The 26,933-nt window shown below is 36.7% G+C and overlaps 1 protein-coding gene across 1 annotated transcript in view; it reads left to right on the top strand.

The window, feature by feature from the left end:
* Positions 1 to 18,163: 18,163 nt before the first annotated feature.
* The window catches only part of DKK2 (dickkopf WNT signaling pathway inhibitor 2), a 107,633-nt gene continuing 98,863 nt past the window's right edge, over positions 18,164 to 26,933 (top strand). The window contains exon 1 of the mRNA XM_001085254.5: positions 18,164 to 19,336. Coding sequence (XP_001085254.1) covers positions 19,115 to 19,336 — 222 coding nt within the window. The 5' untranslated portion in view covers positions 18,164 to 19,114. The remainder of the gene's footprint in view (positions 19,337 to 26,933) is intronic.

Raw genomic sequence — 26,933 nt, 5'->3', positions numbered from 1 at the left:
ACCAGGTGATCCTACCCCTAAAATGACCTAAACTGATTCTCTTGGCCATGTATTTGGAATTTGAAACCATCAAACTGAGTGAATCATCTAGCAGAGGTAACTGAGTCTGAAGATCATAAAGAGTTGTGACTAGAGTTGGCTCTAAAAAAAAGCCAAATGCAGTTGAAAGCCAAAGTTCCATGGAGAAGACAGCCACAGTCAGCAAATAAGAGAGTAGCAGTATCAGGTCAACATCTAGGCAGTATCAGGAGACCAGCTGTCTCATGAAAAGCAGAGGGTGTGGTCTTATTCTGGGCTCCCAGGTCTGGATCCCATGCTATCAAGCTGAGCTTTTGTTTTATCCTCAAATGCTTGGTTGCTCTTAATTGGGAGCCTGTTGTACTCTTACTATCAAGTTTCTTCTACTGCTTACTTCAAAATTTCCATGCACATTTGAGCAAATTCTTGTTACTTTCAAACTAATAATCCCAAGAGAGGTATTTATAAATCAAAAGTGTAAGAGATTCTTCTTATAGTTAGTTCCATTTCATAAAATTAGCAGATTCAAAGTATATGAATAATAAAATACATTTCAATCTAAAAATAATTTTTCAATCATAACATATATACCCATATTGGAAAATCATAAGCACTTTTTTTCATATAATATCTATCATCAAAAAACAATCATGTCAGATGTTCTCTAATAAATTCTGAAACATCTTTTTGCTTCCAATGAAACCCAATCTCTAGCATGTGTTAAGCTTGACTTAAAGGAAAATAATAACTTATTTGCTCAAGAGCTTCAGTAATGAATTTCTTCTATTTGTTTCTAGGTTGGAATTTTCCAAAGTAGAACTTTGATTCATTCCAAATTCAGTGTATTTTTAATCTATTATAATTATTTTAATTATAAATGATGAAAACCCAGGCTTGAAGTAGCTTAAGCAAAAAGGGAAATTTATTGGTTTTAATAGGAATGTCTAACACTGGACTTCAGGTGTGGCTCAAATCATCATCAGTAATTTTTCTCTCTTTGCTTTCCATTGTACAACATACTTTCTCAGGTAAATTATCTCCTACCTTACATCCTGCTAGTTAAGAAACCTTGACAAAAGGAGAACTTCTTACTTCTGATGCTTCCAGCAAATGTCTGACCTTGCTGCTAAGAATCAACTTTTGTGGCCAGGGATAAAATGCTCCAAGTTGCTAGGTCTGGATTCTCTGTTCACTGTTACAGCCACGTGAAGTAAGAATGGGGCAAGGGGAGTGGGGTAGTTCTACAAAGGAAAACCAGAATGCTCTTACTATAAGAAGGAAGATAGGTGGTGCTGGGAGGCATAAGCAAAGATATCCCTTGTATCCACCCAACACTTCACCTATTCCTGTATTCATTCTAACTTCACATGCCCACCTCAGTTCTTATGGTTTTGTTGTTGCTGTTGTTGTTGTTGTCAGCTATGGGTTGTTGACCTACTCATTCTCATGCACTGATAGTACATTATCTTTCAAATGGTACCCACTAATTCAAAAACTATTTATCCAGTAAGAATCTTAGGATCTGAGATCTCTTATGTGATACGATTCAAAGAGTGCCTGGAGATTTCTTTTATTTCCAAATATTTCCTGTCACTATCTGACACTATCACACTTTTTGAGGTTTTATGGGTCTTGGAGTTTTACAATTTTATTTAAACACAAATGTCCCCCTGGAGCAGTAGTGCCCTAAGCCACTCAGAGTTGGTGCAAAGACAGAAATTTCATGATGGCCACTAATACAATAGTTTTCTTAGGAGCAGTGTTTAAGGGAGACCAAATATTAGATTATTTTCATTGGCACAGCATCAAAGATTTATTTGGTCTAACTTCACAATTTTGTTTATAGTTATTCCTGCCTTAAGATATATTTTATGTCTTAAATTCCAATGGAAAAATACAGATTAATTACAACAGATATAGGATCGAGAAACAAACAAAGAAAAATGACAAAAAGGTGTATTATTCATAGATGTTGAGAAAAATGAAAAAATTTCAAGTCCCTAACCACATGAAAGACAAGATATGGGCCAGGCACAGTGGCTCACACCTGAAATCCCAACATTTTGGGAGGCCAAGGTGGGGGAAATCACCTGAGGCCAGGAATTTGAGACCAGCCTGGCTAACATGGCAAAACCCTGTCTCTACTAAAAATACAAACATTAGCTGGGTGTGGTGGCACATGCCTGTAGTCCTAGCTACCGGGGAAGCTAAGCTGGGAAAATCACTTGAATCCAGGAGATGGTGGTTGCAATGAGCCGAGATCATACCACTGCACTCCAGCCTGGGTGACAGTGTGGTCAGAATACATCTAAAAAAAAAAAAAAAAAAAGACAAGATATGATAGCAATGTATCAGTGTTTGTAGGGTGTTCAGACTAAGTAACACAAAGATAATGTCACCTTCAAAATAACAAATATTGAGAGCATGAAAATGTTATGAAATACAAGTACAAAGCAGTAATGTTTTATTGAGTTGAACTGAAGAGGATTTAAGTAAGTTTTTATTATAATTGCCTTCTGCATGCCAGGCACTGACCTAGGTGTTTGGCATTCATCCATATGTAAAATAGACTAAAATCCTCACTCTCACTGAGCTTACAGTGGAGGACATATATAATACTCAACATAATAAATAAGTAAAATATATAGAATTATACAACTTACAAATGCCATAGGGAAAAATATAGAGCAAGTTAACAGAGATAAGCACTATGGGGTGGTAATGGTGCAATTTTAAGTAGGGTAGACCTGATTGAGAAGATGACATTTGGACCAAGATTTAAAACTGGTGAGGGGGTGAGCCACACAGCTGTTGGCAGAGGTGCCAGCTGGGGCAAAGGTCCCAAGTGAGAATGGATCTTGAAGGTTCAGAAGCAGCAAGAAGGCTGGTGTGTTGGGATTTAATGAAAAATGAGGAAACAGATGAGAACAGAGAGAATGTCATTATATATTCTATAACAAAATATCTTATTACAAAGGTTGTATCCTCTGAGGTTTTAAAAGTGTAGCTATTACAATTTTTAAAATGTGTTCTGCTTTGTAAATATGACTAGGTTAACAAGGTCTGTGCTACGGTCTACTTTGGTTAGATGTTGTTTTACCTATTTTAAAGCCAAAGTTCCATAGAGAAGAGAGCCACAAGTCAGCAAACCAAGAGAGTAGCAGTAGAATAAGGCAGAAGCACACAGCTAGGCAATATCAGTAGACCAGCTGTCTCATGAAAAGCAGAGGGAGTGGTCTGTTTTTGGGCTCCCAGGTCTGGACCCCATGCTACCAAGCTGAGCTCATTCCTCAATTTGGAATCTCATTTTATAAATAGATGTATAAAATCTCATTTTATAAATAGATGTGAATTATAGTCATGTGTCCACCACAACATTTTAGTCAACAATGAACCACATATACCACAGTGGTCCTGTAAGATTATAATACCATATTTTTTTACTATACCTTTTATACTAATATGTTTAGATACACAGATATGTATCATTGTATTACAGTTGCCTACAGTATAAAGTAAGTTACATGCTGTATGGATTTGTAGCCTGGGAACAATATATCCTAGGTTTGTAGTAGGCTATACCACTTAGGTGTGTGTAAATATACTCTATGATGTTCACACAATGATGAATCTCCCAAGGACATCTTCCTCACACAATATATCCCCATCCTTAAGTGATACATGACTGTATTTCCTAGATAGTTTTTTCTTCCATGTATGTTATCAATAGAAGAGTGCTCTTAAAAATGTTTTTCTTGATAGAACCCAAGGATGCAAAGCAGCTTTATGGGACTGCATGCAGCCATAGACTTGACAATGATAAAAAGGACATCACCTTGCTGCAAAATAGGCCTAAGAATGGTTAACTGCAAACAATCTCCCTCTAGCGTCCAAGAGGGAAAAATGTGTATATCTCACTAAAGTAGAATTTGTGCTGAAATGAAGTCACAGATGGAGTTCACTTTGGGTGTTACCACCTATACTCTGAGTGACTATGGGCCAGTTATTCATCAGAATCTTCAGTAAATTAAAAGGTTTGATTGCATCATTGTAAAGTAACTGAACCAGATGTTAAATTGATCTGAGATCAGTTTTCACTGTATGTATTTGTCAATTTGTAGTTAAATTATATGTATAATCATTTGTTTCATAACCATTTTTAAGTATCAAACTCTGTGAGTGGAGTTAAAGTATTTTGAAAGAAAAATTACACAAAAACAGAAAATCAGAATCCCTATTCTTAGTTATAATATATTTGGATTTTCTGTCCCAAATATTTTTCCCTATCCCCATCTCTGCCACTAAGTGACACAATTTATGGCTTCTTTCTAAGTAATGTGATTACTTAGGGAATTGCAATTCATTTAATGTTAGACTAAGTAAAATACAAGACAGCAGGTCTGTAAAAGGAAATAAAATATGACATTCCAAAAATGGGTCTTTTAATGGTAAATTGAGAATTGATTGAATTTTTAAATTGATCTTCTTTTACTACTTTTTAGATCTTCTTTTACTGATTGTCTTAACGTCAGTTTTGCCTTTCACTCTAGGCCTTTTACTGCTGTATTTCCTGGATATTAACATTTTTAAATTTTTTTTTTACCTATTCAAGTAGTATAACCCTTGAATATAGGTATATCTTAACATTTACATAACTTAAACAAAAATAGAAATAAACTATACAATATTTAAATAATATTGAAATGTATAAAATTAAGTTACTTTTTACCAATCCCCTTTTTCTCAATGTTAGCCTTCTCCTTTGTTCTCTGGAAGAGATTCCTAAGAGAGGGATTTCTTACTGAGTCAAAGAGCAAATGCATGTATAACTTCACTAGATGTGAAATTCCTGTTCATACGAAGTGATGCCATTTTGTATTATCACTAGAATGTATAGAATGTGTAAGGGTGCTTGTTTTCTCACAGCCTTGCTACAGAGATATGGTCAAACCTCCAAAAAAATGGATTTTTGCAATCTGATAGGTAAGAAATGGTATATTGGTATAATTTTAATTTGCATTTCTCTTATTATGTACCAACTTTTTTTTTTTTTTTTCTATTTTAAAGAGATACTTAGTTTTGTTTCTTGAAACTTGCTATTCACCTCGCCAGGCTATTTTCTCTGTAAAGTTGTTGAACTTTTCCTTTTTCATTTTTAGAAGCTCTTCATATGTTAAAGATATTCACCATGTTTTCTTGGTATAAAATGCACATATCTTTCCTTTTGTCATTAATCTTTTAGCTTTGTTTGTAGTGATTTTTGCCATGAAAAAGCCATCTTCATAAAATCAAATTTTCCAGTCTTTTTCTTTATTACTATTGTATTTAAGCCGAAAGTAAAAGTGTGCTGGTTATGGAGGAATTTAATTTATAAAGGAATTCATCCATGTTTTCTTTTTACCTCTTGCATTGTTTTATTTCTTTTACATTTAAGTTCTTTATTCATTTGGAATGTGTCATGTTGCAGTGTGAGGAATAGATACAGTTTTAACTTTCTTCATATGTCTAGATAGTTAAACCAATACTTCAAAAAAATAAGTAAGTATATGAGATGACAGTTATGTTAATTTGTTTCATTATTTTAACCATTTTACTGTCTATATGTATCCTATAACAACATGTTGTAAACCTCATATGTACCCAATAAGATTTGTTTTTTAAAAATCCATCTTTTTCCTCTACATATTTGAGATGCTGCTTCTATCATATACTAAATATTCATATGCAATTGACTCTACTTCTGAGTTTTCTGTTGTATCATGTTGGTCTGTGTGTCTGTTTATGTGACAATAACAAAGTAACCTCTTTTCCTAAGGCTTCAATTTCTGGTTAGTGTATCTCCAGTCCTCTGACCAATACTCTTCTTTTTTCAGAGTTTTCCTGATCCTTCTTGTTTACTCTCCCAAAAGATGTTTGTTCAATATATTAATTTTAAATAAACTTTCCCAGTTTAGAGAAAAAAGAGATATGATATATTTTTATTGAGATTATATTAAATTTATAAAGTAACTCAGGAATAATGGACATCTTGATGATCTTGAATCTTTGACTTAAAGGACATTGTATAACTTTATGTTCACCTCAGGCTACTTAAAATTTTTTTCAGAAGTCTAGTAGTACAGTTACATTCATATAGATTTTATATACTTTGGGTTATGTTGCATTATTAGCTTTTGGCAGTTGACATGGGGTCTTCTCTTCCTTTACAATTTCTAATTTATTTATTTATTTATTTATTTATTTATTTATTTATTTATTTTTGAGATAGAGTCTTGCTCTGTCACCAGGCTGGAGTGCAGTGGCGTGATCTTGGCTCACTGCAACCTCGGCCTCGGGGGTTCAAGAGATTCTCCTGCCTCAGCCTCCCGAGTAGCTGGGACTATAGGTGCACACCACCATACCCAGATAATTTTTGTGATTTTAATAAAGATAGGGTTTCACCATGTTGGCCAGAATGGTCTCGATCTCCTGACCTCATGATCCGCCCGCCTCGGCTTCCCAAAGTGCTGGGATTACAGGCATGAGCCACGATGCCTGGCCTAATTTCTAAATTTTTAAAAATAACTAAAGGCTAATAATTATTGGACATTAAGGTTTAAAACTGCTTCTTTAGTAAGTGCTGTTTTTTGAATTTTTTCAGATATATACTTATGTCAAATGTATTTTCCACATTTATACTTTTGTCAGATACATACTTATGCAAATAGAAATCGTTTACTTTATGCCTTCTAGTTCTTATGGTTGTTACTTTTCTCTTGCTTAATTGAATGAATGTTACCTCTAACCAGTGCTCACAGAAGTGGAGACTGTGGACATTCTTGTCTGAGTTTCCCATTTAAACATTAAGTGATTTGCTATTAAGTGAAGATGCTAACTTTTGTAATGAGGTGCAGGTATATATGCATTCATAGATTCCCATTTTGTTGATTAATTTTTTAACATGAATAGCATTGGTTGAGTGTTGCCAAATGCTTTTTTTGCATCTATGAAAATTATCGTATATAATTTTTCTCCTTAGCTATATTATACTGATGGAGCATATTAGTGTAGTGTCTAAATGTATATTTCTAAATAAGCCCCATTTAGTCACAGTTTATTGTTTAAAAAGGCTTTTGGATCTTCATTACTACTATTTTACTTAAAATTACCTCACATCAATATTCACAAGCATAGTCTATTAGTCTCTCTCATATAACTTGTTGCTGCATTTAGCCATTAGATAATACTGTGTTTTTCTCTGAATAACATCATATAGTCTTAGTTCTACAGGTGACTTCATGTTTATCACAGTCCCTATTCTTAACTGTAATATATTTTGGATTTTCTGACCTGAATTTATCCCTAGCCCTATCTCTGCCAGTAAGTGACATGATTTATGGCTTCTTTTGTTCAAAAAATGTGACTACTTAGGGAATTGTAATTCATTTAATGTTAGACTAAGTAAAATACAGGACAGCAGGTCTATAAAAGGAAGTAAAATATGACATTCCAAAAATGGGTCTTTTAGTGGTAAATTGAGCATTGACAGAATTTTTTTAATTGATAAAATTTTAGATCTTTTACTAATCATCTTAAAGTCAGCTTGTTTTTTCTCTCTCTGTCTTTAATTGCTCGGTGCCTTTCGTATCATTCCTTATTTCAATCTTGCCATCATTATGGTTGTTTTAATATTGTTTTCTGGTCAATTTCCAAGGAGGGGCTTACGTAATAATGTTTTCTGACTTCTTGCATTCACAATCCATTTTGTCGGAAAACTGTTACGTGAAGATCAGTTTAGCTGTATTTAAAATTATTCGTTCACGTTTTCTTTCCTTGAGTATCCTAAATATGTTACTTAATTGTCTTCTGATATAAAACGTGTCTGTTGAAATGTTCTTTGTAAGTGATATGATCTTTTTGCCCACTGGCCAAAGGTTGTTTTTTTCAAGGTCAATAGTTCAGCTAGAATATGTCATGGTGTTGTCCATCCTGGATTTGTTTTCTCCTAAGAAAGTATATCAGTAGTTTGAAATGTTTTTGGTTTTGTTCTCATTATTTTAGAAAAAAAATTGATTATTGTTTTTAGTATTTGACTTGTTTCATTGCTTGGGTTTCTTATTTAGTAAAAACTATTATAAGTATGTTAGATCTTCTTTGTCTATCCCATCTATATTATTTCGTGGTTGAATTTTTTATCTCTTTACTTATTTCTCTCTAATTTTTCTCTTTCCCATCTTATATTTATCCTAAAGCATTATATGTGGCTTTTTTGTTCTTTCCAGTTTAATATTAATTCTGAAATCATTTTTCTTCTTACATCACTCTTCAAATCCTTTTTTCTTGAATCATATGATTAGAAAATTTCTAGTTATGATTTATAATGTTCGTTCATTATGTAAATATATCTCTTAAAAATGTTATCATATTTTAAAGTATTGTTACTGTTTATATGTATTCTCTGACATTGCTTTATAGCTTGCCTCTAGTGATACTGTTTTGTCCTTATTTTCTTTTTTGTCATATTAGATATACACATGATTGGGCCACAGTCTCATTTGGTTGCCCAGGTTTAAGGCAAATAAGTTTTACTTTGCTATCAGAGAGATGGTTGGGCCAGAATAACTTTTCTAGTTTTATTGTTCTTGGCACCTCCTCTTCTATTGTTTTTATGAAGTGATTTTTACAATGGTGTCACATTTTTGAGATCTGCTTCCTCTCCATCCTGACTCTCATTTAGAATTTTTTCTTTTGTCCCTAATTCCTTAGCCTGCTCAATTTGGATTCAACTCCAAACAGTTTCTCCTCACCAGGGGCTTTGATCCTGGAATTAGGGCCTGCAGAATCCATTTTCTTCTGATTTTGTCTACTGTTCTCAGATTGGCTGTGCTCTTTCCAATGAGGATCTGTTGGAAATTTGAAGATTCTCTTATTCTCAGAGCTCCATTGCTTTCCCTCAGACTTTCTTTTTTTTTCTTTGAGATGGAGTCTGTCTCTGTCACCCAGGCTAGAGTGCAGTGGTATGATCTCAACTCACTGCAACCCTCAACTTCCTGAGCTCAAGCGATTCTCCTGCCTCAGCCTCCCAAGTAGCTGGAATTACAGGTGTCCGCCGCCACACTCAGCTAATTTTTTTGTATTTTTAGTAGAGATGGGATTTCACCATGTTGGCCAGGCTGGTTTTGAACTCATGACCTCAAGTGATCTGTCTGTCTTGGCCTCCCAAAGTACTAGGATTCTGTGCCTGAGCCACCACACCCAGCCCAAACTTCCTTTTTTATAGTAACTGATATTATGTGGGCCTTGTAATTATTGGGGATTAGGCTTACTCACCTTGTCATCTAATTTTACTCTAGATGGGGTGTGTGTGTGTGTGTGTGTGTGTGTGTGTGTGTGTGTGTGTGTGTTGTGTGCTCGCATGTACATTTTGGGGAATTGTTATCATCATCTATTTTTCTGGTTTTACATAGCACTGCAGGAGTTAGAATAACTATGCCATCATGTATTCCCAGATTCTACCTTCAAATTTTTACCTATGAAAATTTTGAATAACACCCTCACCTCCTACCATTGTTTTGGGTCTGCTTTATTTGATGGTTTATTTCAAGCAGTGGAACAAGGTGTGGATTCAGGATGATGTGACTGAAGAAAGAAACAGCTTGCTGATGTAGTTTTTGAAAGAACAAGCACAAAACGTTGCTAACACAATTAGGGTAGTAGGCAGCCACAGCAACTAAAGGAAGATAAGGATGGAAGTCCTTGGATTTTGTTGCATTTTTTTTTTTTTTTCAGGTAGCGAGAGAAAGACAGATAATAAAGTGGTAGTAAATAAGATGAAAAAAGTGCTGTTAATTTCCAATGAATTCTGCACACTTGTGAGACCATTTACAATGTTGTGTACCTGCCTCTGTTTCTGAGTAGTTTGGAAGAGCTTTTACAATGCTACATGGGCAATGTCTGCATATGCCTTGACATTGGAAAATGGTTCCTTATCTATGAAGTTAGATAAGAGAAAACTTTCTGAATTTTTTTTTAGTTCAGTCAACTAATATTTGAAGAGTGTTGCAACCTTTTCATGAGAGGAATAGGTGAATTTATTTATCAGTTCTCCTCTATTTAATAACACTGGTATAGGAAAGGCCATTAAACACTTTTCTCCAGAAAGATTACTTTGTAATAATCTCTGGCTCATCTCTCTTGCCATGATAAGTGTCCATTACTGCCCTCTGCTGCATGAACTTGAACCTCTCAGTATTTCCGACTAATAATCACTACAAGATCACTACTTAAAAAAATAGTAACTATTACTAACCATTAACAGGAATTCTTTTGTTGTCAGATAATAATACCATGATGGGTTGTGTTTTCCATCCCCCACATATATAGATTTACTTAGAGGAATTCCTTAGAATGGTTTCCTTAGGGACATTTTTAACATTAAATAGTCCCTGAAACAGAAAATTGGATATGATTGTGTCAGCTCTATTCAGGAAGTATTTCACAAGTGAGTGACAGATATCATCATAATAAGCTATCTTAAAATTAGCCATCTTAGGCAGTATCTACACTTGGCTAAAGAGAATGAAGAGTTTGGACTATAACATGTATAAATTTTGGTTAGAACTTGCAGCTGGGGGCTTTTTTAATGGACGAACTTCTAAAATTATGCTAACATATAGGAGGAAACACCAAGTAATTTAGTGAATTTGGAAGTGGTATTTAGAAGGCTGGAAATATAGCTTACCTTTTCATGTTAAAAAGAGTCCCCATTTATAGTTATAGTTTATATATTCCTGACCTCAGTGGTAGCTACCTCCAGTGTTAAGTGGAAGGGTGAAATACATTGAAGGTTATAAAACAAAAAGATGGTTTTCAAACTTTCAGTACTTCTATTAATACTGAGCATATTTATACAATACATTTTGATATATAAAAGACAAATTGATCAAAGGTTTGAGAGTTTCATTTTATTATTAATTTAAAAATACAGCATTGATTGGCATTGGAGAACAAGGCTAACCCAACAATTTCAGCTGTAACATATAAACAGCTGTTATGTTCTTGGAGATATTGATTGTTCTTTAATATATACAAACGTTCACATACATTCTTGACAATAACAACCAAAATACATTTTATAAATTTCAGGAAAAAACAACAAAAAAGCTAAAGTAAATTTGAGCTTATTCCAACTCAGATTTCTTAATAACTTAAAAGACTAAGTGGTCAAGTGCACTTATATTAAAAATGATTTCATTACCAGTTTCAATGAAATTAGATATCCCCCCTGTTTTTACATATTTAGCACTGCCTTGAATTAATTAAAGGTACTGTGATTCCAGGAACTATTAACTTTCTGAGTAAATTAAACAAATCAAATTAAATAAGTGGACAAATTAAGTTAGTAACAGAACAACTTGCTGATTGCTAGATCACTGTAGTTTTGATTGCTGTTTCCTTTTCCTTTGATCTCTGATGATTTCACTTTTCTATCATGTACTGATATGTTTTATTGTTTCCATCTTTCATTAACTAGGCACTTTTTAAAAATGTAGAAATGACTTTATCTTCTTGGCAAATTGCTTGTATTCTCTCTTCTCTTTTTCAGGGCCCCAGTGGAATCTTGACAATCACAGACTCAGTTGGTTGATTTCTAATTTAGCCATAAGTCACACAAAAAGAGAAGGTAAAAAAAAAAAAAAAAATGAGTCTCATTAACACAGATCCAGAAATAAAATGGTAATAAAAATATTTAAATAATGTTTTCAAAATAAACATGTAACAGTTCTCTGTTGAGTTTAGGAACTCTGAGAAACTGCTATATGTGTTTTGTACAGAAATGTTACTGTTTTCCCAAGTGTTTCAATATGCAACTACATCTATAAATCTATCTATCTGTTATGAGCTGAATTTTGCCCCATGCCCTGCTGCCAAGTTCATATGTTGAAGCCCTAAGTCCTACTACCTCAAAATGTAACCACATTTGGAGATGAGTTCTTTAAAAAGGCAATTAAATTAAAACAAAATTAAAGTAGATCCTAATCCAATATGACTGGTTTCTTTATAAGAAGAGGAAATTTGAACACAGACCTAGGGATGACCACAGGAGGACACAGTGAGAAAGTGGTGACATATAAGACAAGGAGAGTCACCTCAGAGGAGCCCAAACCTACCAACACCTCGATCTTAGACTTGTAGCCTCCTAAATGGTAAGGAAATGCATTTCTGTTGTTTCAGCCACCAAATCTGTAGTATTTTGTTATGGAAGCCCTAGAAAGCTAATGTGCCATCTGTAGCAGAGGGCCTTGTTAAGTTCTCTGCTTTATAATTATTAAGGCCCAAGAGTTTTACTGTATTAGGCGAAGCTGCAATACATGTAGTCATGTACTTATATTTTTGGTGTCCTTTGCAACCCTTTGCCAAGTGATTTATTTTAGCTGCTTCAGAGGAATCTGTGTTGGGGTATGCTACAAGGGTGAAATGGCACCTCCAGTTTCTTCTGATGGATTCCCCTTTTCTTGTGTGTCCTCCACATTATTGCCATAACTGGGCATCCATTACTGTAAGTGGAGACACACTGTCCTGCAAGCTACTCTTTACTCAGTATTATTTTAATACTGGACTGTGCATTCATTATCTTAAAGGGATGAATTATAGCATATAAATAAGAGACACTATATGTAAAGTGTTCAACAAACCTGGCACATGTAAGGCATTCAATAAATCTGGTTTTATTATTACTTTTATTATTGCTGTATATTCCAAGCCAGTTACCTGTAACATTCCTTAAGCTGACTGAAGCATAGTATCTTGACTTTCTTATATCCCAAACCATTTCTGATCCTGGGCATTATAATTTATACCTAGAATGTCAAAAAGTAGGATCTATTACAAACTAATCTTCCAAAGATAAACTAAACACATTTTTCATTTTCTGTTACCAAGCCCAGTGGTGTTTCAAAGACAGATTTTTGAGTTGCCTCTTGAGAATCTATTTCCTTATTATTTGCAAATAGTTGTTCGATTATTTTTAGTCTGCACCATAGTTTATTTTATGTGTGGTATGAGTATAGTTAAATTTTTGCCATATTCTTTAATCATAGGTTGAGATAATTGATCAGAAATAAACATATGGTACAATGAATGGATTAGCTACCCTGCCTTTTCATTTTTAATGTTCCCTACTTCAAATGACCAAATCATTTCTGACTAAATAAATTGCCATATATTTAATAGTTTCCCCATTTGAGTAATGTTCATTTTGGAAATTGTCTGTAATACTAACAGGGTAGAAATAAATCTATCATGTATTTGGCAGGTTGACGGCTCACAGAGTATTTTGCCCAGTTCACTGTGGCTGCTAAATTGGATCAGCTAACAGTTGATTAAAACCAACCAAACAACAAACACAATCGTTTCCCAAATAAAAACAACAACAAAAACAGGCACTTAAAAGTTAACTTTGATCCAAGAGCTGGATCTCTCTCCTCTGAAATCTTGTAAAAAAATAGCACAGTTCTCAACTTACTTTGAGACCTCAGCAGAACCCTAGTGAGCCGAAAGGAACAGAATCTGAAAATCCCTGGTCCAGATTATGTAAATGTTGTTTGTTTTGTTGCTCATCAGGATGAGATTCTTTGGAATTGAACCTCACTCAAGAATTAAACATATGATTCGTTCACTGCCAAGTGTTTCTTGGTACTTTAGTACTGTTTCAAAAGATGAATCTTGAAAAAACCTGCCAGAACTCAGCAGTGAGAACATACCAAAAAGGATATGCAGTGTATAGAACTAACAAAAATTTTGTATCATAAAGGAAAATGTTTCTTATTAAACATTTGATGATTTTTTCTAATTCCACCTCCATCTATGGTCACATACATGCACAAGGCTCAGTAGAAGTCTTTATCTGCCTGAGTTTCAGATTATGTTATTTGCATTTTTTTATTGTTTGGGTTCAGGCTCAAGGGGAAATATCTGTTCAGTAATCCTCTTTCATTTAAGTGGCAGCTAAAGTATGGATAAGATGACTAACTTGTTAAGGTTCAAAAAAGAAGCTGTTGGCTGAGCAATTGTTTCAGATTGATTTATTGTGAAATCTTCAGACCCATTTCACTTGCGCATGTTTGTGTCAAGCATAGCTAGTGATTCAAATGTAGGTGATGAGATCTTTTTTATTAGCTGGTCCTGCTGTCCATGAGACCTTGTCAAGATTGCATCAACAACTGAAATTAATGCAGGAATCAAATAGGAGATGCAGTTTTTTCATATCTGGTATGAAAATTATTCCCATCAAGAAACACAAAAAGTTTTCACAATATCACTGCAAGCTTACGTTTGTTACCAGGTATTTAAAATTAATTTGCAGCAACACATGAGACTGTTGTTCTTAGGCAGAGGAGAAACATAAAACTCTCAAAGTATGAGTATTACTAGGCTACAGAGCCAGGTAGCTTGGTTTACTATGGAGAGGGAAAACCCACATAATCTTATTTTTCAGATCCTTAACATCTATCAAGGTCCAACCACACATTAAAGATTTTCATGTCTATTCTGTGTGTGCAAGATAATTTGAGGTCCTGTGGGACCTACCAAAGAGAATCTTACTTCCCAGGTTTGCTATTCTGTTCTTACTGACCTAACATTACCATCACGAGGGTCATTTCTTTGGGTTCAACAACAAATGTAGGAGTATTGTCTCTCTGAACACCATTAAAATGTGCATATAAATTCTGAAGGAAAAAAAAGAACTCTGGGGGACATATTTGATCATTTGTATTCCCAAAGTCACATGAATTCAAGCCAGCTTGGCTTGAATTCGAGTTGCAGATATCTTGTGACAGATTGAACTCGGAGGCTGGCATAATTCAGCAGCAGATGAGAATAGAGAAAGACAGCAGCAACTTCTGAGAGGGGCCAGAAGCAGATTTTAGTAAATCAAGGTGTCTACAGAGCTCCAAGCCCCTTTAGATGGAAGGACCCCACTCATTCACCACTGTGTCCTCAGGGCCCCATACCTGCTTCATGTATGGGGAATGCATGAACAACTGATAAAAAGGCTATTGTAGGAAGTATTCTCTAATGCAGGGAGAGAGCTAATGGGATGAAAATTAGTAAGCTACAGTAAACAAGACTAAGGTGACAAGTTGTATACTTAACTTACCTTTGGGACTAAGTATTCAGAAGGAATCCAGGATCCAGAAACAACTGCTGAGAAAGTAGTGGCTTTTCTGTGGAACCAAAATGGCCCCACAGCTAGAGGAGCAAAGATAAGAGGGAATGTATGGCCAAAGGAAAAAATGTCCATTAAGGCACTTTCTTCTGGACAGGAGGGTTGTACGTCCTGCTTTTGTACAGTCTTCTTTTTAAATATCTACTCTCTAGTTATGTTATTGCAAATGGCATAAAAATCTACTTTCCCAAGTAAGATATGAAGCTTTTGTCTTTATACTTAGGAAAACACACAAGGGAAAAACACATGTGGTGCTATGACAGTAATCCAAAGGATTATGTTTATTTACAGTTAGTTGATTTTGTGTATGCATATCTACTTGTCAACATGTGGGTCATGTATGTTTGTTTCTGTCTGTCAAAAAAATTTACAGAAAGCATTTGTGTCATGAATGAATTAGTTTTTGACTCATTTTTAGCCTAAGGCATAATTGTGTATATTTTAGCTTTTGATTCTATATGTCTGATTTTGTTCTATATGGAAGAATGTTTGTGTAAGTAGATTTTATGCCGACTTTCAATTTAACTGTATTTGTAAAAAATTGCTGTTGGAACTTGTGGGGTGTTGAATGAGCCTCTGAGATAATGTCTTTAGGTTGGTACTCAGAACTGAGAGTAAATGTGTTGTGCTTGATATTTCTTTTCTGTTTAGCAGTACATATGAGTAAAGTTAGGCCTGTGTATGTGGGATATTTTTTTTTAGAAGTAAAGAAAGAAGGAAGTGACAGAAACAGGCAAAGCATCTTCACATTTTCTCATGGTTCATTTGTGTTTGTTCTTCAACGTATGGTCAAAGTCTACACCCTTCCAAGTGAATGTAGAGTGATCTGTTGCCTACATGTTTAGCTTTTATCTTTTCCTTTTGCTCTAAGCTACTTTTCAGAAATATTTAAACCAGTAGATTCCTAAGTTAATTTTCTCAATTTCTGTCATGCTTTCTGATTGGCAAACCCCAAATGAAGGCAAAAGATATACTCTTCCGTAAAATCTAAGCTCGAAATCTTAAGTACTTTATTTATAGAGTAAGGACCCCTCTCCTTGCTTTTTATTAGTGCCTAAAATGCCTCACTTTACTTTATAAACTTACAAATTTATTACTGGGCATATATAGATGTTAAATGTTCTTACTACAATAATATTACATGCGTGTGTATATATATAAATACATATATATACATTGTATATGTATATAATGTCACACACACATAAAGTTTATATCTATATAGCATGAGATCTACCTTCTCAATAAGTTTTTAAAAGTACAATGCATTATTGTTGGCTATAGGTACAATACCATATGGCAAATCTCAAGAGTTTGTTCATCTTGGTTAACTGAAACTTTGTGATCATTGATATAGTAACTCCCCATTCTCCTCTCCTTCCAATCCCTGGTATCCACCATTCCAACCTTTGATTCTATGCATTTAACTATTTTAGGTACCTCCTATAAGTGGATTTGTCTTTCTGTGATTGATCATATGATGTCCTTCAAGGGTCATCCATATTGTTATTCCCGGCATATTTTTAAAGCGGGGGGGGGGGGGGAACACACACACACACTAAAATGTGAAAAAATCTCTATCTTAAAGAAAGGAAATTCAAAAGATAAGAACACATGCCAGAGGGTGCAAATTTTAATCCCCATTTGCTTGTGTATTAAAAAAAATTCTGAAAATGAAGAATTTCAGGGCAGACAGATTCATAGGTCAAGACTGAGAAATTTGCAAAACTGGAGCTGTCTGGGAGAAAATAGCTCTAAATCCACACTTTAGAACTCTGCGTTGTTTGGGGGAAAATAAGAGTCACTAACATTCTCACTTAGCGACAAGTTTAATTCCTACTCATGGACATGCGCCAGGATCAGGTGTGAAAGCTGTGAAATCTAGGTCCAAAAATTCTGAAGAGGATGCTGCTAGTATCCTCCCCTGGCGGGTAGCAGCCTTCTAACTTCAAGTTGTGGCTCAATGCTTGGATTTCTCTGCTCCTGGATGTTAGTGTCTGCGAAGGAGAAATGCAACAACTTTCGAACAATCCCTTGCTGTGCTTGGGAAGTCTCGCACTTGGCCACCAGACATCACCGAACTCCGCGCTTGTCTCCTGCAGCACTTCCGTGGCTCGCTGAACGGCTGCCACTGGCGCCCCCAAGCGCCAGCGCGTCCCAGTAGTTCCCGGAGCCGCCTTCGACCTTCAACCGAAGGGAATTGGACCTGGAGAGCCACGGGGGCTGACAGGAATGACTTCTCTTGTAATTTCCAGGGGTTAGAAGGCAGGAAGCCAAGGGAGACAGGATCTCAAAGGCTCCCTGCCCCCATTCGTTCCTATCTGGGATTTTCTTTTCGCAAAAAGAGCAGTTAGCTGGCATGGTAAAGATGCTCAATCGAGCTGTGAGGTCCAAACTCTTGGAGCGTACCCAGAGCACCCCCTTCTTCCCAGTCCCTCAGGGATATAGACATATGCTACGTGTGCGACGGGGCCCGGGTTCAGAAGGAGACTAAAAAGACCCAAATCGAACAGGCTCATCTTTTCCTCTCTTTGGTTTGCCCCTTTCCTTCCAGATCCTCTATCCGGATCATTGGCCACCCCCTGGCGCACCTATACGACTCCAGCTTCACACACTCCCTGGGAGGCACAGGCTAAAACCAAACGTGAGCGCACAAAGAATACAATTCTATTGAGCAGATGTACAGATGCTCACTTTTCTAAAGCTTCCATAGGGTTTTTCCAGCTCTCCCCGCATTGTCAGGGGCTGAAGAAGGGTGGGAAGATCTAAGGAAGGGTGGCGGCGATCACGTGGTGGCAGCTTGCCCCTCTCCGTTTCCACCTTTGCCCTCCGCCTGTTTCCAAAGACCCCTCCAACCGCTGGAGTTGTTGGCAGGAATTAGGAGCCCCTATGTTCCACTCACCCCATAGAAAAGCTATATCCCCCTTTTCCAGCAGTTGTGGGGTGTAGACAGAGCGGGAGGATGAGGAGGAAAAGCTGGAGTGGAAGCCGCAGAAGGAGAAGCAGCACGCGGAGAGGAGGGGGGGCGGAAACGGTAGGGGGTGAGAGAAAAGTTTTCACTCTTCGTCACTCTTGAATTGGGGGCGGAGGTAAAAAAAAAAAAAAAAGAAAAGAAAAGAAAAAACTCACTGTGAGAAGCTATAAAAAGCAAAGAGGGAGGGGGAGAGAGCAGAGAGAGAGAGCGGGAGCCCGCGGCGAGCGTAGCGCAAGTCCGCTCGCCTGGCGTCGCTGCGCTGGCAGCGGTTTTCTGTCTCTTGTGAGTCAAGGGACTACGCTTCGGGGCAACTGTGAGTGCGCGTGTGGGGGACCTCGGTTCTCTTCAGATCTCGAGGATTCGATCCGGGGACATCTCCTGATCCCCTACTAAAGCGCCTGCTAACTTTGAAAAGGAGCATTGTGTCCTGCAAAGTTTGACACATAAAGGATAGGAAAAGAGAGGAGAGAAAAGCAACTGAGTCCAAAGGAGAAGGAACTGGTGCGGGCCTCCTGATCAATTAAGAGGAGAATTAAACCGCCGAGATCCCGGCGGGACCAAGGAGGTGCGGGGCAAGAAGCAACCGAAGCGGTGCGATCCACAGGGCTGGGTTTTCTTGCACCTTGGGTCACGCCTCCTTGGCGACAAAGCGCCTAGCCTTTGATTGCTTCCAGTTATTGCAGAACTTCCTGCCCTGGTGGAGAAGCTGGTCTCGCTTGGGTTCCGCTAATTTCTGTCCTGAGGCGTGAGACTGAGTTCACAGGGTCCTGGGTCCCCGAACCAGGAAGGGTTGAGGGAACACAATCTGCAAGCCCCAGCGCCCCGAGTGAGAGGCCCCGTGTTGGGGTCCTGCCTCCCCTTGCATTCCCACCCCTTCGGGCTTTGAGTCTTCCTGGGGAACCCTTCGCCGGGAGATGGCCGCGTCGATGCGGTGCAAGGATTCGTCCCGCTGCCTGCTCCTACTGGCCGCGGTGCTGATGGTGGAGAGCTCACAGATCGGCAGTTCGCGGGCCAAACTCAACTCCATCAAGTCCTCTCTGGGCGGGGAGACGCCTGCTCAGGCCGCCAATCGATCTGCGGGCATATACCAAGGACTGGCATTCGGCGGCAGTAAGAAGGGCAAAAACCTGGGGCAGGTAGGAAAACCCTCAAACACACTCTTCAGACAGGAGAGGCTGGGGCCAGCTCTCTTGGGCTAGCAGTTTGCCATTGCATCCCCAAAAATTCGGAGCATGGCCCCAGGTATAGAGAACAGACTGCTGGGGAGGGATTCCCCGAACAGGGTCTGCGTGGGTGGGGGGTGTCTGGGTGGCTGCTGGTCCTGCACTGCACGGAGTGAACGGGTTAGGATTCGGTCTCACCTTTGCATTGGGGCGTGGGCACGTATCAAGATCTAGTTAGTGCTTTCCTGTGGAGAAAGTGGTCAGGATGGTCCTTCCATTTAACACTGTGATCAACTGATGAAGATGTTGATAGCATTTAACCTATAGCACCTGTTAACGTGCCAGGCACAGTTCTAAGCGTTTTACATATTCACTCATTTAATCTTCACAACTTTGTGAGCTAAATGCTGTTGCTTTCCTATTCTGCTAATGAAGTAATTGAGGCACGGATTGATTAACGATTTGCCCAAGGCACACAGCTAGTATAAGTGGCAGAGCGGGATTTCAGTCTAGACATTGAGATATTGGGCGTTTAACCATTATATTTTACACTCCGGAGGGGGAATTAGTCATTTTCAGGTTCTCCTTCCCTCCCAATCACTTTCTCTCTTCAAAGAAGTAAGGTCACAGACAAAACAACTCCAGTAGACACGCATTTCTCACTCACGCATAATTGTACATAAATCACCCGGAAGGAAGCAAAAATGATGAGATGGCAATGACAGCGTCGTAGGCGCCAGCGATAGAGCAGAACATTGAAGGCGTTTTTGAGAGAGGCAACTTTCCGCAGGCGCCTCTGTCTCTGTCACACAGACAGATAGATTGAAAGCCACTTGCAAATAGTTATACAAATAGACACGCACAGAGACTAGCGAGCACACTCGGTACCAGCTGTGGCTGGCGCGCAGTGGCCAGGAGAGGGGGCTCTGTGGGCACTGGGAATCACGACAGCTCCCCCTTCCGCTCCTTTTGTGGGAAGCCAAAACTGAGAAAGCCAGTTTGCCAATGGCACACGCACCTCGCACAGCATAAGTGTCAACCCCTGGCCGCGGCCCACGCCGCAAAGATCTGAGTTTCCTTGGAGCCGACTGATGCTGCGGTTCTGCGCGCTATCGGTGTGCTCCGCCGCCCCTGTCCACAGCGCAGCCAGCAGGGTGAAGGTTGACAGAGAGGGCCAAGCCAGTCTGGGATGGACAGAGAGACAGAACTCAGGCCCGGGCTTGGCCCCCTACTGCCCTCTCACGGGGACAATTTTGCAGTTTTGCTAGTTTTGCAGTTCCGGAACTCTTCCCAGAGCTTTGAAATGTCTACCTTTTCAGCTATCCTTTCAAGGAATTATAAAATCAGCAATCAGATTTCTTTTTTAAGGTCTCAGGAAAAATAAGAAAGTACATATACGTATACACAAACATAACCGTTGCACATGCTCACACACGTGCACATGCCTACACGCTTATGTGACCACTTTCATTCGTTTTTCCTCTCCTGGGAGACACCCTAGGATTATCAATAGCAATGGACCTAACCGTTTCTTAGAAGTGTGTCGTAAGATGAAACAGGGATTAGAAAGAATGGATGCTCCCAATCCAAATTATGACTTCTCTAATGCTACTGACTTCAAATTTCATGTTCCCAGTTGAAGAAAGCTTAATGTGTAGTTCTCCCAAGGACGCAGGGAAGGACTCAATAGTATTGAGGTTCCTTTCCATTCTAATCTATGTATTTTCTGGGAATTTTTGTAAAGTGCTTTTTGTTTCTGTCCCACAATTGGGCCCACACACCTGATGTTCCTCTGTCAGAAGATCAGTTACACTCGTCTTTTCATTAGCCATAGCGTTACACAGAGGAGACTGAGGGATGCATCCCACAACCTAGCTTCTTCTTTATGTTTTGATACTGTATCTGTATATAAATCGGTATAAAATATGTTTTTATGTGGTTCCCTCTCCAACTAGCTACTGAATTATGCTTCTTAAAGAGTTTGGAAGTCTACTTACATCGCCTTACATTGAGAATTTATTTATTTATTTATTTATTTATTTATTTATTTATTTATTTCACAAATGGGTTGAATTTCTGATATGCCTTTCAAAACATACCAGTTCTATGGAATATCTTTTATTATATTTACTCAACTGGAATCCTAGATTGTTAAAATTTGACATTAAGCTTGTGAAAAATTGTTAACATATTCAAGATAAAGGTAAAACAAAATAAAATATTGGGTTGAATAGCAGGAGGATAGCTGGCAAATGGGAAAATTTTATTTTGTATATTCCTGTTTAATGAATGATCTAAAGTATGTACTGTTATGAAGAAACAAATAGTAAAACATTTTCTCTCTGAAGTAAAAAGAATAATTCTTTGGATACTTACGAGTCTCTTTATCTTTTTTTATTCTATAGTTCTGTGGTTACCAACATTCTTAGTATTATTATTTTCATAAATGAAATGGAAATTAGAAAAGCTGTTACAGGGAAGATGTCATTTCCTTTTGTAGAGAAAAACTCTAGAATAGAAATGTAGCTGAGCTAAAGTTTTAGGCATCACAATAGTAAAATATGATTGAAAATATTGGAATTAAAGTGTCAACTAATCTAATTAGCTAACCATATAGTATCATCCTAAAACCTAATAAGTTTGATTTCCCCCAACTCCCTTTATACTTGACAAATGATGTTGTAATATATTTCCTTCAGGGATACAGGAGGAAGAAGCTCTAGGATGCAGCTTCAAGTAGGCAGATTGGAAACTTAGTCCTCGGTGTTCTTTCTCTTAAATGGAAATTGAAAATAGCCTATTTTAATTTTTCAGGATAGAGAATTAAATTTGGCCACTGCAGAAGAAATTCTGGGATAAATTTAGAAAATTAATTAATCCACAAAAGTGAAAAAGAGACTTATATGAGCTCTAAAGTTTTATTGAAAGTTGCCTGATTTCATGTAAAGATAAATATTCTTATTTACAGGAATTCTACTTGTTCCAAAGGCAAAATGGATTATTTGTAATATCACTTCTGGAAAATGTGCCTTTGAATTTTAGAAAAGATTTAGAGAGAGAAAATCCACTGTCCTCCAGACGTGTTACATTTCTCAGTTTAGGTTTGCTTTCAAAGACACCGTATGAGTTGTAAAGGAAACTGACATAGGAAATTGAGAGTGACAGTATTCAGAAGATTGATACAGAATTGGCAAAAAATGAACTGCTGAATTATTTGCATCAATGTTTTAATTTGCCTTTTCAATTGCAGCTATTACTAATAAGTACTGCATGTATGTACTATATTTGTATACAGGCTAAATTAAGTTTCAGGACTGTTACTAATATATTTACATAATATACAAATATTTATGCATTTTAATATATATGCCAATTTCTAAGGAGACTGTTTCAGATGTTCTAAATTAAAAGGAATTTCAAACAAAATCTTCAACATCATGTGAATAAATATATTTTGATGAAGTATGCCATTTCTCGATACTATCTCTGAAGTTTGAGGTGTTGACTTGTATGGGCCACCTTCAAAACAAATTTTAAAAACCCAAACTACTAAAAAAATCAAGCTTTGCAATTCACATATTTTTCTGTGTGAATGAAAAACCTTTGGATTTGTGTTTGCAATTGCTTCTTTTATTCTTCTTTTTTTGTCTTTTTGAGACGGGCAGATGAATTTAATTTGAATGCAATGCAGTAGCATTTTGCAATTCTTTTAAAAGTGACTAGAATAGTGATAATTATAGTTATATTTTAAATGTAGATGAGCTTTCTGGTATGTGTTTCTAAAAAGAAGCTGTGGTTTAACATAAATTCAGATTCTATGCTTTTCTGACTTGGACACTTCAAGGACAGTGGTTTGGATGAAGTTATGTGTGAGAAAAGAATTGAAATTCATTGAAAGAGAAGCTTGAACGAGTTGACTGAAGAGCACTAATATTTGTAGATTGCATTTTCTTTAATGAAAGTATGCTGTATCTGTATGTACAAACATTCATGAAAGTGCTCACTGAAATAAACTACACACTCTATTTTCGGTAAGCGATCTCTTCGCTTTCTGAAATTATCCATGACTTTTTTTCTAACCTCAGCCCAACTTTCTCCTGCTTAAGAGTAAATAATCTGATAGCCTCTCTGGACATTGACTAACACTAAACATAATCAGGAAAGCAAATCATTTTTATGATTAAATTTTTTTAAATAAAGGAATTTGAAATAATCCATATTAACGTTCCTTTCTTCTCACCACGAATTATAGAAAATTGATAGTTGATACAAGTGGAAAGTTAGCTCGTGAATAGCAAGAAAAGTATTTTAATGATAATCTAATATGAACATCCATCATTTTATTTTTGTGTTAGACTAGAGAGCACAAGAGGACAAAGTTGCTCAAACTTACTCCAGCTGTGACTCTGACCCTGTCATAATCTTCTTGAATATTCTTATCCAATACAAATGTTTGCACCCTCTTCTCCTTTCCAAGATATTTTGAAACTTATAATTTTAAGATTAGGTAAGGCAATGTCATAGAACTCTAGCTAGTATATTCTGATCTACGAAAATATTGACTCTTCTTCATTTCCTTACAAAATTGCTTTAAATGTACGTTAAAATAGTCGGTTACATTTTAGAAGAAATTTATAATAGTTAACATATTTGCCATTTTAGACTAGTCACTAATGACTGTTTATTCTTTAGTATTGAGTTAACAGCAAAATCAATTACAATCTTATTTCTGCCTGTGACTTTCTGATGGCCTGCTGGAGTTGCTTTACTTCCTTACGCCTCTAGTCACTTGTGCTCTTTTATAACAAGGAGATAAACCTGTTTTTAGCAATTTATCTGATTGTTCAAATGGTTTATGTGATATTTGTGTCTGCCTGAGCCTGTTACTGAGTACTTTTTTAACAATCCAGAAGCATAAATCAAAAGGAAGTAAGGCTAATCATAATTGATAGACATTTTGCATTATGTAGCATCGCTTTAAGAATGCACAGAAAGATTTAATACAGAATGCATAAGAAAAATTTAGTATTACTATTTGAGGTAAGCAAAAGTCAATTTTCTCTTCCTTCTCTATCCACTCTTGACAGGAACTAGAGCAGAATATCATATTTTTCTCTAATTTTTATGTTAGGACAAACATAAAGCATTCTTTTAAAGAAGTCAATCAATGTAACATTTGGTAGGTTCTTTTCTTTGTAATGGCAAATTGAATCAAAGAAAACTTTAAGGCAGAAAGATTTCAATATCCTGTTTAATTTTTTTAACAGAAGTAATTAGTTTATGTATCACTAACAACAAAATTGCTACTCTAACATGTATTCCACAACCCCTGAATCTGTACAACAGATTATATTTTGGGAATCTCAATAATAGTTTAGATTTCTCTATGTGCTTTAAATAATAAATTCAGAAATAAAATTAGCAAAAATACAAAAGTAGTAAATTTTAAAAAAATGTTACTTATCTTTTTCCACAGAGTCAAAAGGGACAAATGGACATCAGATATCTTTTTAAATACTTTGCAGTATCTAATTTAAAACAAAACAATCTAAAGCAAAAAAGAACAAATCTACAATTTTAACAAATCAATGAGTGAATAAGTACATTAAATGACAAAACAAATAAAAATACCACAATTAGGGAAAATGACTTATCAAAGTGGTAGATCTGACCAAACCTCTCCCAGGAGATATTAGATCTTCATGTTATACTTTATCATCTGGAATAAGATTGTTCTTTCTTCAGGGAAATAGAAGAAGTGAGTGATCTTCAGGTATATTATTTCCTTAAACTAGCTTGCAAGAACTTATGGCACACAATAAATTATAATAAAGGGTACCATTAATTGATTATTCACTCTGTGCCAGGCATGAAACTAAATCCTCAATTGCATTAACTCTTTTGATCCTCTAGCCAACCCTTTGAAGGAAATCGTAATATCATTCTTATTTTTATAAATGATGAAACATTTAATAAATGATAAAGACATTCCTGAGACACAGAGAGGTTATACAACGTGTACAAGTCACACCTCTGTAAATGGAGAAAGCTAAAGTTCAAACCTAAGCAATCTAATATTAGAACCCATATATTAAACCACCTACTTATGCTGCTACAATATGCTGTTTATTCTGAATTTAGGAGAGAACATGAACACTTACTCTTCCCTCTCTATACTTGAGTGACATGGGTATAACTCCAATTTAATTAAAAGTCACAACAAAATCCAAATTCCCTGTTGCTCCCAGCTGCTACTCTGAGAAGTCTAAAGTGTGTTAGTACTTCGTGGATGCTAAGGCAGGCACCATAGCAATACATTATTTTCATCTCTGCCTCTACTTCCCTCCCTGCCTTCCCACATAAACCTACCTTTCTTCTACTCTTTCCCATTAAAGTATAAAATGATAGTGTCACCCCAAGTAGAAAGTAGATTCTGTTGCATAAAGCTTTTTCTCTGTTCTTTCTTCACACCCAGCAACAAACTCCCCTGTCCTCATCTTCCTGAATCTGAATGTCACTATGTGATAGAGAAACACAGGCTTTGCCAATGGCTTCTCTGCAATGGCTTTGTTTGTTTGGCTGACATGTCCTACATCCTGATCAGACAGGGGAAATTCTCTAAATTTAGAGTCTTGTATTGCTTTTGCTCTTTCCTTACCTTTGACCCCTTCTAGCTGCAGTTCTGATAATCAGATGATCTGTGTCAGCATCACAGCACTACAATTTCAAACAGGTTTTAAATTCCACTCATCACTGATTAGTTTAATGTGTTTGGAAAAGCCAGTTAATCTCTCTAGTCTTTCCTTTTTTCGGTATAACCACAAAATAGGGATAACAATAACAACAACAACCATAAGAGTAATAATGCTTAACTTACTGGGCAATGGTGAGGATCACATGAGATGATATATATAAAGAAAACGTTGAAGAATAAGAAAGTGCACTTAGTTATTGTGCTGATGTCATTATTACCACTGCCATTACAGAAATAAGTAAAGTCAAATGCTCGTGCACCAAATAAGAAGTGGCCTCTTAATCTTCCCCACCAAGTTGGGCAGAGGTACAAGAAAGAAAAAAATGAACTCAATTACTCTGAGGCTAAGAATTATAAAGCAAAACAAGACAAAATAAACATACACATACACATGATGTGACATTTCTACTATTTAATGTTTACATTAAGAGAGATGATAAGTCAATATTGTCTTGTAGAACATAAGCACACTGGCAAATAATTAAGTAATTAGTGGAATTGTGGAAAGAGCATGGAAACAAGGGTACCCCAGATGTTAAAAATACAATCATAGTAGGTGGAGGTCATAAACAAGACAATATTAGTTGTTCAACCACAAGAACCAAAATAATTGAACATCATGTTAGTCTGCTTCTAACAGTATTCATTTGATATTTTCCAAAGTGAGATAACCCCTGCACTGGCAAGATTCTTGACACTTTCTACATAGTGTATTGGCCAAGACAGCTTGCTAGGATTTTGGAAGGCTGACAACCTTTGTTGAGTGTCAGCTGTCTCTTCCAAGAGGACTTGGAAACTGGGAATTCATTGTTTCCA

This window comes from Macaca mulatta, chromosome 5, assembly GCF_049350105.2.
Source record: "Macaca mulatta isolate MMU2019108-1 chromosome 5, T2T-MMU8v2.0, whole genome shotgun sequence".
Classification (NCBI taxonomy): Eukaryota; Metazoa; Chordata; class Mammalia; order Primates; family Cercopithecidae; genus Macaca; species Macaca mulatta.
Note: the sequence above shows the minus strand (reverse complement) of the source record. Positions and strands in the feature narration are given on the sequence as shown.